Source organism: Accipiter gentilis, chromosome 1 (assembly GCF_929443795.1).
Source record: "Accipiter gentilis chromosome 1, bAccGen1.1, whole genome shotgun sequence".
Taxonomy (NCBI): domain Eukaryota; kingdom Metazoa; phylum Chordata; class Aves; order Accipitriformes; family Accipitridae; genus Astur; species Astur gentilis.
In genome coordinates this window covers 25,632,410-25,643,970 of record NC_064880.1, presented here as the reverse complement: position 1 = coordinate 25,643,970, position 11,561 = coordinate 25,632,410, and the positions used below count along the sequence as shown (strand labels likewise).

At 37.7% G+C, this 11,561-nt stretch overlaps 1 protein-coding gene across 2 annotated transcripts; it reads right to left on the bottom strand.

The window, feature by feature from the left end:
* Nucleotides 1–1,818: 1,818 nt before the first annotated feature.
* On the bottom strand, nt 1,819–11,346 carry MDH1B (malate dehydrogenase 1B). Of its 2 annotated transcripts, none has more exons than XM_049800844.1 (9): nt 11,072–11,346; nt 9,990–10,124; nt 9,685–9,827; nt 8,509–9,011; nt 7,275–7,416; nt 6,130–6,293; nt 4,836–4,975; nt 4,023–4,107; nt 1,819–2,307 (listed from the first exon to the last, which is right to left on the bottom strand). In XM_049800844.1, exons 2-9 carry the CDS (start codon nt 10,098–10,100, stop codon nt 2,276–2,278), a joined length of 1,320 nt encoding a protein of 439 aa, XP_049656801.1. In that variant the 5' UTR covers nt 10,101–10,124; nt 11,072–11,346; the 3' UTR covers nt 1,819–2,275. The 2 variants fall into 2 exon arrangements, with proteins under 2 accessions (XP_049656801.1, XP_049656790.1); XM_049800833.1 differs by having other exon boundaries at nt 11,185–11,280.
* Between the last annotated feature and the right edge of the window lie 215 nt (nt 11,347–11,561).

The following is an 11,561-nucleotide window of genomic DNA, read 5'->3' as shown; positions in this document are numbered from 1 at the left end:
CCTGAATTATTAAAGATAAAACTTCTTTGATCTTTGTTTCAAAGCAAATTTTTCTTATGGTTGGAGTGCAATGTTTCTAAATTGAGGGGCCTTCACAAAGCATCTCCCAGTTGCTGAGGAACAGTGTTGCTATAGAGACTGAAAACGAGGTGGAAGCTGGCACAATAATGCAGAAAGCAGTGTGCTGTAACAAACAGTTGGTGCAACTATACAAAGAGGAAAAATAGTAAGTCCTAGTGATAATGTCCTAGAATAAGAATTGTTCAGACCAACCAGAAGGCTTACACACTCTTCAGTACACCCAAATGCTAGGGTTTATGCAGAATATATATAATATTTGTAAGAAAGATACATTTATCTTAAAGCCCCTTTTCATAAATTTTTTCAACTGTTACTCTAACACCCAGGTAGTAGGATTCATCAATGCTATGAATATCCTGCATACATAGCATTACTCAGTAACTTGTGAGAAAATATGTACCAGAGTTTACTTATTACTTATAGAAACCCCAAATTTAGTGATGACTAAGTCAATCACTGTGTTACAACTATAATCAACTTTGAATATGTTACCATATTTTAGCTTTCCTATTCTATTTATTCTTTCTTTCTCTCCTAAACAAAACTTAGGAAAAGAAACTTTTCCATTCTATTATGTTTCCATGAGGAAAGACCTGAATTTCCCTGCAGGCCACTAGGCAAATCTAATTAGAGTAATTTAGGATACAAGAGATATCCAAGACATTTGTCTTTCCCCTCTCAACCTCTGAGAAGAAATTCTTTGCCTGTGGTTTTCAGGTAGTGACTCAGAAGTCAGGTAAGCCTTATATATTGCAGAAACAGTTAATTTCCTACTCATTAACAGCTGTGCAGCATTGGTGCTTGAATTGCAGTCTGTTTGAAGTACTATCTCCATAGGCAGAATAGAAGAATTAAGTGTGTAAAAGACCGCCAAATCATATCCCATATAGAAAAAAACCAAATGTAAATACACATTAGAGAAGCTAACTTTTCCTCTCCTGTCTTGGAGAAGGAGCTATGGAACAAGCCAGGTAGTTTGTAAAGACTACTGGTAGCATCCTTCCCTGCTATGCTCTCCTGAGACATCTGCCTCCAGATGCTCCTCTGAGACTCAGCCAATTTTCTGTGCATACACTATTAGAAACTAATTCCCTGGAGACTGCTTCCTCATGAAATGAATGATTCCTAACCGCTTTCTGCAAGACTTTTTACAACACCTGCCTCTACAATTCCCACTTGAACTCTTCCATGAAGATACTTGTAACAACATCTCAGTTCCTGTAAATGTTGCTTCTTCCATATACATTTCATGCAAGAACATTTCACTCTTCCAACTCCCTTGAGACATCCCAGCTTTCTGAGCTCTTCTTTCTAAGACCAGCGAGACGCCCCTCCCCATTCTGTCCACATCAGCTGATAAATAACAAATAAACTCCTCTTGGTTTCCTCATGTAAGAAGTCTACCCCTGTTCAGAGTTTGAACCTCCACTTGAACAGAAATAATGAATTTATTCTAACTATGTCTATCTGATTCAAAGAACAGGAAACTTTTAATTTTGCTTTAAAGACTCACATCTGATAAAAAATCAGCAAGTAAAATAATATTTCATTTAACACAGACTCCATCTTTTATGACACCAAAGACATGCAAGTGAAAGCGGTTCCTCAACAATTCTGTTTAGACAAGGACTTAATTGCATGTTTGACTTAAAACATACGAGTAATCCATAGGAAACCCATGAAATAAATAAAATACATGGAGACAAAAATGATCTTGTCACCAAGGAGATGTATGCATTTAAATTTTAGTGTTAAAAATCAGTTTTGCCTGAGAATATATATTCTTATGCAAGTACTGTGTACCACTACATTTGAAACAAGAATTTAGAGTTATAAAACTGCTACTCTATGTGTGACAATCTTGCTCAAAATTGTCATAATATGAATGCTTTAGACATTAAACAATGGTTTTGAAACAGTTTACTGGTCTGAAGAAATAAGTTGTTGGATGTAAATGAAATCCTAGACTCATTAAAGTCAGTAGGAATTTTACTTTGGTCTCCAGGTTAAGAACATTATGTTCACACTATTTTTGAAATATTTTTCTGCCTACAGATTTCCAGGTTTTTGATGAGAAAGATACTGTAAAAGCTATGACAATGTTTAGCTTTTCTTTGTAATTTGCTCTTTTAAGCAATGGAAATACTTTTTTATTATGGGAATTTCCAGCATTTTCTCCTTCAGACAACTCTGGCTAAAGTGAGCCAGTAGGCAAGGTTTCCACCTCTGTAAAAAAAAAAAAAAAAAAAAGAAGGTACATATTTTTGCCAAGCTCCTACACTACTTACACAGAAAATAAGCAGAGCACTTCAGTATAACTTGAATAGTATGACACCTGATATTAATGTCACAAGAGTAGGCCACAACTAAGCAGGTAGCTGCTAGCAGTGGAAAGGCCCTCTGCTTAGTGTTTAAAGCAGCCACAAGAGGAACAGGACAGCTCTACAGAAAAGCAGTGCCATAAAAGTTGAGAGCAGACAGGGAAGGACATGACTACCTAATTGGGAATCTCCTGTCTGGGTTAATCAAAGTCATGATTAGTGGAATAATTAAACTCTGCATTTATCAAGAAAACCTAATCGTGTCTGTAGTCCTTTCCTGAGAAACAAGCATGGGTAACCAAAAGGTTTATGTGCTCACTAAAGGCTCTGGGCATCAAGCTCCAAATAGTTTCCTCATTCTTCAGCCTGCCCTTAATGCAGAAGAACAGCTCATAGTATGGCAAGTGCCAATATAAATGTACTGGAAAGAATTTGAAGGAAGGGAGAAGGAAAACTAACTAGGGAAAAAGGCCTCTGGGACCTAAAAGTAGAAAGAAATGGCTAGAACATTAGGAAAGTGCAGGGATTTCAGAACCTGAGAATAGGGAAAAGTAAGAAAATAAGACACACTTTAAAGTTTATCAGTTCTTATTTTGATGAATGATTCTTTTTTCCTTTATATAATCTTAAGAGGACAGAGAAGCTGAAAATCAAAATAGGTAGGAAAAGCAGCACAGCCAGACTTGGGAGAAGATGTGGGGGTTTTATTCTGCACAGGAAAAGGAGATTGTGGATTCAGGGGAGTTTTGCCATGGCAGTATCATGTAGGCTATAACCTTCACACAAGTTCCTAAATATTAGGAAGGAATATTAGAGTTGTTCTATATAGATTTTTAGTCGAAATCTCTCATACCATTGTGCATTTAAAAAAATTAAGTCATGATAAACTTGGTGTGTTATTAACAAACAAAGTGAAATTGCTTGATAATTTATAATGTAGGGATCTCTAAGAGATCTTTCATCTATTGTAATTGGAAGAAGTGGCAGATGTGGCTGCCACTTACCAAGATTGCCTTCTCTACAGAAAGTAGGAATATCTCTTTTTAGCCTACTGTCTTTGGGTGTCTCAAGCTTTTCTTCTTCTGACTGGCTTATAGACTAAAGCTACTAAACAAACTGTTTGGTACTGTAACAAACAGAAAAATGAGAAGTTTGAGTTCCAATTTACAGTATATTTTTCTCTGTTAGAAATTCAACTCATTATTTCTAGACAGTAAAGAATAGTATAGTAAAGAGTTCAAAAACATATAGTAGGACATATGGTGAAAGTGCTTCTCTAATAATTGTTACTTGGGTTAAAAAGATTTTATATTTACTAATAACCTAAGATAAAATGTGTCACGCTAAATGTATTATTTATGCTCAGCTTTTATATTCATGATCTATGAATGACAAAATAGGAACTTATCAGATAAAAACAAGGTTGCTAATATGCAGGCTTGCCCTTCCTATCACCATGCCCCAGACATGGTCAGGATACATCGGGCAAGCACTTGTTATTTACATTCCTTCCTGAAGGATTTTATATCTGCTTTAAATGAAAGGGACATAAAATAAGAATCCATTACTTAAATTCTCCCTTAAAACTTGATTTCATCTTTTATGGGGAGAAAAACCCACCTTGATGCAAATATTTTTTACTAGTGATTTTATCAGCTCCATACGGATGCATTTCCTTTATTTCCTTTAGGGCAATGAGCTTTTCCTGAGTGGGGGGGAGGGGGGGGGGGAAAAGGCAGTTTTAATATCACCCATTCTTGTCATCCACTGTAATTTCTAGCACAAACTTAAAGTATGTTACAATAAAATAATCTTAGCATGTTACTAACATGACTGAAGATCACAAAATCTGATTGAAGCTAGAACATAGAATTTCAACCAGTCTTTTTAGTATTTAATATTTAGTCAAATTAAATTCTTTTTGTCTTACTAAGTGACAAGAAGTTAATGATGAAATTACTGCTCACTGATTTTGCATTTTCTGAAAATTCCCTAATTCTAGTAAAATCTGGCCTTCATTCATGCAGAGTCACAGCCATAAGGATCCCAAAAGATATGTCTCCTGGCATAGAACTAATCTGAATAGCACACAAACAAAATCAACAGCAGCAGCATTAGAACCTTGAAACATTAAATTAAAGCTAATTTTTTTTTTTTTTTTGCATAAAGCCTGCAGAACTTAGGGGTACAAAATCTACACTTACATAGGTAAACTTACTTTATCATCTCCTTTTTGGGCAACAGAACAGTCGTTTGTTCATTCCAATATAAAAATACTAACTGACACTTATAAATACCTGGTATTTATCATGCATAATGCATGCGTGCAGTTCGTACGTCGAACATTTGGACTAAAGGTCTTGGTATTCAAAGTTATATTGCAACATACCCCTAGGTGGCAGAATGTACATACTACTAAATACCAGAAATCACCTGAATCAGCTCATGGGCTAAGCGTCCCAGAATTTCTTGGGTTGTTTCATTAATTTCTAATTCTGTCACGACTTCCCAGTTACCATTCTGGAACCTCACTGGCATAGAGAAGACAATTCCTTCAGGAATGCAAAATTGACCTGAAGAAAAAGGAAAAAATGACTCAAACATATTATTTCTGATAAAAACCACATCCTCACCAGTGTCAAGATTAAGTCTTACAGACTTGAAAAGGCTGAAACTATAAGTTCTTACTATAAACAGAGATTGGCTTTTTCAGTGTACAGTTCAAAGGCTGAAGAGTTCCCCTTTTACTGTAATTTCGTATTTTAGTTAGACATACATGAATCATAGAATCATAGAATAGTTTGGGTTGGAAAAGACCTTTAAAGGTCATCTACTCCAACCCCCCTGCAGTGAGCAGAGACATCTTCAGCTAGATTAGGTTTCTCAGAGCCTCATCCAGCCTGATCTTGGATGTTTCCAGGGATGGGGCATATACAGTCTCTCTGGGCAACCTGTTCCAGTGTCTCACCACGCTCATTGTAACATTTCTTGCTTATATCTAGTCCGAATCTACCCTCTTAGTTGAAAACCATTACCCCTTGTCCTATCGCAATAGGCCCTGCTAAAAAGTCTGTTCCCATCTTTCTTATAAGCCCCCTTTAAATGTTGAAAGGCCACAACAAGGTCTTCCCAGAGCCTTCTCCTCTCCAGGCTGAACAAGACTAACTCTCTAAGCCTTTCCTTATAGGAGAGGTGTTCATCCCTCATATCATTTTTGTGGCCCTCCTCCAGACCCACTCCAACAGATCCATGTCTTTACTGTGCTGTAACACAATTTCTGTAACAATTTTACATCTTAAAAAGGGGAAAAAATTAAATTTTTAATTTCATACAAGGGTTAAATGGCTGTGGTGAAACATTCCATTTATTGGTCCACATAACTACACAAGAAGAACATGGTTTTATAGCTTAGGCTCCAAGAACTATAGAGTCTTTGTGCAAAACACATACACCAGAAAAGCATTTAAATTAAAAGACTAAGAGACAATCTGCGACAAGACAATATTAACCTAAGAGATGCTTATAAGAAGTGAGTATCAAATCACAAGCTCTGGAGAGCAAAATTGCTTAGATTTGGAGGTTCTTATGCTGAAACAAACTCTGAGCCTCCCATTATATCATGATTTGTTTTACAAGTTTTTATTCAATTAAAAATCTTGATTAAAAAATAACATTATACATACTGGGGAAAGCTACAAGAGAATATGAGAAGCAAAAGTAGATTTACCTTTAGTAAGTACTCCCACAGAAACGATCTCTCCAGGAGGAGAGCCATGATACCAGTATCTCAGTACAGTGGCTACTGCGTGAGCAGGTAACATTCCAACACAATGACAGACCTGGGAGCTCAGTGAACTCTGTGCAGATTGAAATTCTGAATGGATCCATTTGCTACCGACAAAAAGGGGGGGGGGGGGGGGAGGGGGGATAAAAAGGAAAAAAAGAAGAAAAAACTAAGACAACTGCAGGAAGAGTATTTTTCTAGAGGAAAAAAAAGAACTAAAGCTGAGGGAACAGTCAAAACTTATTCAAACTTCACTGCTGAATACAATGCACTTAAAGACAGAAAAAATAGGGTCTAACAAAAAGTGGCTCAAAGGGTAACAACAAGCACTACTTAATGAAAGTTAGGTCATGTACTGAAGTCATGACCTCTATTACTATTATTATTTATATGTATTACCCTCTTACATAAGAACCCAGCCATGAACCATAATCCCCCTGTGCTAGGCACAGTACAAGTATAGAACAAAAGAAAAGTCCGCTGTCCAATAAATGCTAGGTTTAGACCAGAGTGGGAGCTCCATATAGCCAGGCCTGAGCGTATGTCACATCTGCTGCCCTCTCACTGCACCCATCCTTTCTCTGCCACTTTTCTTTCCACAAGAAGCTGACTAGCTGCCAGGTATACTTTTTACATATGTTAACAAATTGTCTATTTTGGGAAACTGCCAATACTAGTGTGCTCAGGCCATATGTTCAGTGGAAGTCAGGTACTTCAAGATGCAGATAAATGTTTAGTATTATTTCAAAGTTTCTTCATGCATACTAGACATCTAAGTCACTATCTGGACTTTCATTACTTCTTACAGTCTGCTCCTGATATGATGGAAGAGAAACATAATATGTAGGAAAATATAGCTATAAACAAAGTTTGCAGAAGAGTCAGAACTATGTGTAGCACTAGGAACTACTCATCTTCTTTTGCAGACTGAGTACTTCAACTTGAGTTTTCCTTTACGTACAGCGCTAGTCAGTAAAGACAAATCTTGAAAACAAAAACCTTTCTTAATGCTAATTACACCTTTCAGATAAACATGGATTAAAAGCAGTTATTTAGTTTTACTTTAAAAAAATAAACCTATACTGTACCTATCATAAATCACATTCAACAAAGGATGTGGAAAATCAGCTGGCCCCCAAAGAGCACAGTCATATCCATAAAGTTTTGCATGTGACAAATCAATGTAGTTACAACCAGTAATATTGCCCCAAACAATCACGTCTTTAACTCCTGTAACAGAGGAAAATACATAGATTAATGAAGAGACAAATACTTTCACAGTGTAAGCTGGACTAGATGATCTTCAGAAGGCCCTTTCAAGATGAATTATTCTTTAATACAGCGTCCTGCCTTGATAGCAGAAAAGATTTGATCTGAAAATTGCAACGAGGTTATCCGTAACATATGAAACCTCATCACAAGCTGAAAAAGGAACTTTCATTTATATCCTGTTACTTTACATAATAGGCAAAACCTAGTGAATAGTTAGCTGTTAAAAAACAAAACAAGTCATATTGCAAACATACAGCAATGTTTTAAAATCTTGCACACATAAATATAGAATGCCTAACAGTAAAAAAAAAAAAAAAAAAAAAAAAAAAAAATCTACCTGCTTTGGTACAAAAGGAATTTCTCAAATAAACTGCTGGTAGGCTATTCAGCCCCTTAACACACTTTTTTGTTTTATTAGGCTTCAAAATATCTAGACTTGTCATTGATGACCAGTTCCTACCACCACAACATTGAAAGAATCCTGATGCTGAGCAGGCTGTTGGAGCACATCTTTGCTATGCAGTGCAGAACCATGCAAATATAACCAAGCTATAACAATTGACCTCAGAAAGAAAGCTAATTAACCCAGAAATAATACTACAACACAGTTCTACTATACTCTCATTATCTGCACAGCAGTATGTTGTCATGTTTATTCACAGCTGGCTTGTGTGTCTCCAAAATAACAACACACTGGAGAGTTCAAATACAATCTTGCAGTCCTAGTTCCTGATCCACAACACAGCTCAGTCCTTCTTAGTATATTTCCCGCAAGAAATACACTCCAGAATGGCAGGGCTGAGTCCAAGAGTTAGCAAAAGAATCGACATTCATGGGATCAGGCACAGATCCAGATAGCAGTAAGCAGAGAGAACAGTAGCACCTGCTCGTCACACCCTGGCATTCTGTACAGCCATGCAATTCAGTGGGTGCACTGCTGTGCTTGCATTTCTGCATGCACATCAACTGCGTTCTGCAATGAAATATGTACTCTCAAAGGTGTCCATCCAGTGAATTCCCCAAATGTTACCAGAACACATAAATATTCACCTGCTGCATTCATATTCAACTTCCTGGCCAGCATGGCTTTAGCAGTGCTTTCCCAGGATGTTGCAATGGCAATGACATTTTCAGGCTTAATGGATGGGCCGTATGTCATAATCATCATCGCCTTAAGGTTTACAAAGGTTTTTCCTGATGAAATTACTCTGACCTCACTCTTGGCATTCTTCTCAATTAGGGGAGCATAGACTTGACAGATCTCACTCACTTCTCTGATGTAGTTCTCAAGGGATTGGGCTTCACAGTTTAAGAGCACATCATCAAGAACAATGATAATATCGGCTTGAACAAAAGCCTCATCTATTTCAGTATGCTCTGAAATACTGCGGAGAAGTGGGAATGCCATGTCTTCAGCTTCCATTACAATACCGCAAAGAACTTCCTTAAACTGCCCAGTGTCAAGCAAATGGATACTGATTTCTGTGGTCATCCCAAACACTTCTCCATTTGCCAACAGAGGGATCAGCTGATAACAGATTGGTCCTGATGCACTGGTAAGAAAAGAATATAGAAAAGTTATAGTTGATGACTAACCACTGCTTGTTTGGAAGTATTACATAAATAAACACAAAGATATTTCTTTTGTATTTGATAATGTTTAAATAGACCACTAGCCTGAATCTTTTATTGCTCTGTCATTTTAACAGGTTAAAAATTAAAACAGTTGGATCCTCCTTTCATTTGGAGGTTTTTCCACCCTATACATTTCAGTTGATACTGTCACTTAAAAATTAGTGTCTTTAAAGAACCATAATTTTTTTTAAGGTGCTCTGTTAGGACTATCAGAAATACAGACATTTCTAAAGCTAGAAATGCAAGAGACTCTTTACTTATTTAAATATTTCCAAAAGCATTTAATGCAAAATAGTTGCACAAAATTCCTAGCCTATTTTGTAAATACTTACTTTTCTCTAAGGTGATCTGGGGTCTAAATGTTGCCTGTTCACATCTCTTACTTAAACTGGTGCAAAATGTAACAAAAGTAGAAATAATTTCTAAATTATATACTGAATGCTCATACTGAGGGGCACAGAACCTAATTCAAATCAGCCAATTACAGGGATTTGTGTATAACTTCAGAGGTTACACCTGTTATACGTGATAGGAAAAAGTGCGCTCTTCTGAAGCTGAGTGAAACTTCATAGATATTCTTTTTACTCTTACCTGGTGATCCAGATCTGCAAAGGCTTGATGAGACTTTTAATCTCTTCCTCCTCTTTTTCAATTTCAATATGCGCCTGCAGGTTCTCCTCAGCAATGTCTAACATTTCCTCACTCAACATCATTGAGGTGATGCCGTAATAGTGCTAAGAACAAAACGGATGATCTCTAATTAAATGGCAACCCAAACATGGCAAGGTAACATTAGAAAGGATAGCTTTATTTTACAGTGGAAGGAGGAATGAAGAACAACAGTATTATAAGAAAATATAAAATATGGGTTTACAGTATTAAGGGCAGCTCATTACCTGAGCATATTCCAGAAAATCATTAACTCCTCCGAGAAGCAGACCCTTCCCTCCACGGTCCAACAGTTCTCTCCAAATGATGGGAGACTGTCTGTGTTCCCATCCATTCATTTCACATATGTCATGAAGCCACTGCTAATGTAAACATTCCCACCAAAAAGTTTTTAATACTTTTTCACATTTGATAGCACTTAAATGTTACAGTTATAAACATGCTTATTATTTCCTCTCAGTACATAATTACAAGGTGCTTCACAACTTACGTAAGCAAAAAGTGTGGGCAAAATGGGGGAATAACACAAAGCAAGGCATGGTGATACACTGTGATACCTCAGCAAAAGGTCTTACTTCTGCTTGATTTTACTGCTATAATTTTGCTCAGTTGTCTTAGCGGTAGTGAAGATAGCAATGTTGTGAAGCAGCAAGTAACGTGAGGATTCCTGTTTAGCCGCAGAAGGCAAGCAAGCTGCAGGGGTTAATCGATATTCACTTAACTGTTCGAGTTACTTGGCTGAGGTGTCAAGCAAAATATAAGAGGTAATAAACATCATAGTACTGTCTATCTCATGAAGTAATACTGCAGTTCCTTATAGGGGCTACAGTGTAGACATGGCAACATGTCTACAGCAAAAGTACTTAGAAAGGCACACCCACATTGTAAACGAATATGTGAGATTTAATTTCGCACTTCTATTGTAATTCAAAGCCCTTGAATGCCAGAAATGCTCTTAACAAGTAACAACTCTGAACGCATATGCAATCACAGTGTGCAAAAGGTTTACAGGCTGAGTACCCATTTATACATGATAAAAAAATAATGAACTTCTTACTGACAAAATACAGCTTTAGGCTGGCCCACGTTTTGTGCCCATCTTCTGTGGGAAGACTCGCGAGAATGCCAGTCTCTCACAACGTTCAAACCTTTCTTCTGGCTGGCTTTTGTTGCCAAAGCTGTTTCTGCAATACCTCTACCCGCATATTAAAACAGTAATACTGGAGAAGAGACATACTACAGGTAAGCACATTTGTTGCTTTGTAGAAGACTGGGTCATCTACCAACGACTTGACTTACGACCCCTTACCTCCCATTTGTCAGGGTGCTGAGTGATCTTGTGAACCTTGAAGTCCAGCAAGTTAGCCTGGAGATAGTCAGCCAGGAGTTCAGCTTTTGCATAGTAAGGGCAGTTTGCCTTACCTGTGAACACAGTGACACCACCACAGATGGAAGATTTTGTGACATTGACTGATAAGGGCTTAACGAGCCAAACATTTTTTAATTGTTCCGGATAAAAATTGTTCCAGTTGAAAAAGAGTCTTATATAGCCAGCATCCTGTGAGTTCCCAGGAAATAACAGGACCAGCATATGAGCCAGCAGAGAAAGGGTGATTTCGGAGGTGAAACAGCCTCTTCAGCCAGCGTTTAGGGGGCTGAGGAGGCCACCCCGGGGTGGGACAGCAGCAGAGAGAGGCAGAAGCCTCGCCGACGGGGTAAGGGGAGAAGGCTGACTCGGGAACGGCTGGGGCAGCGTGCCGTGCAGGCGCCGCTAGCAGGAGAGACTAGAAGAACGGACA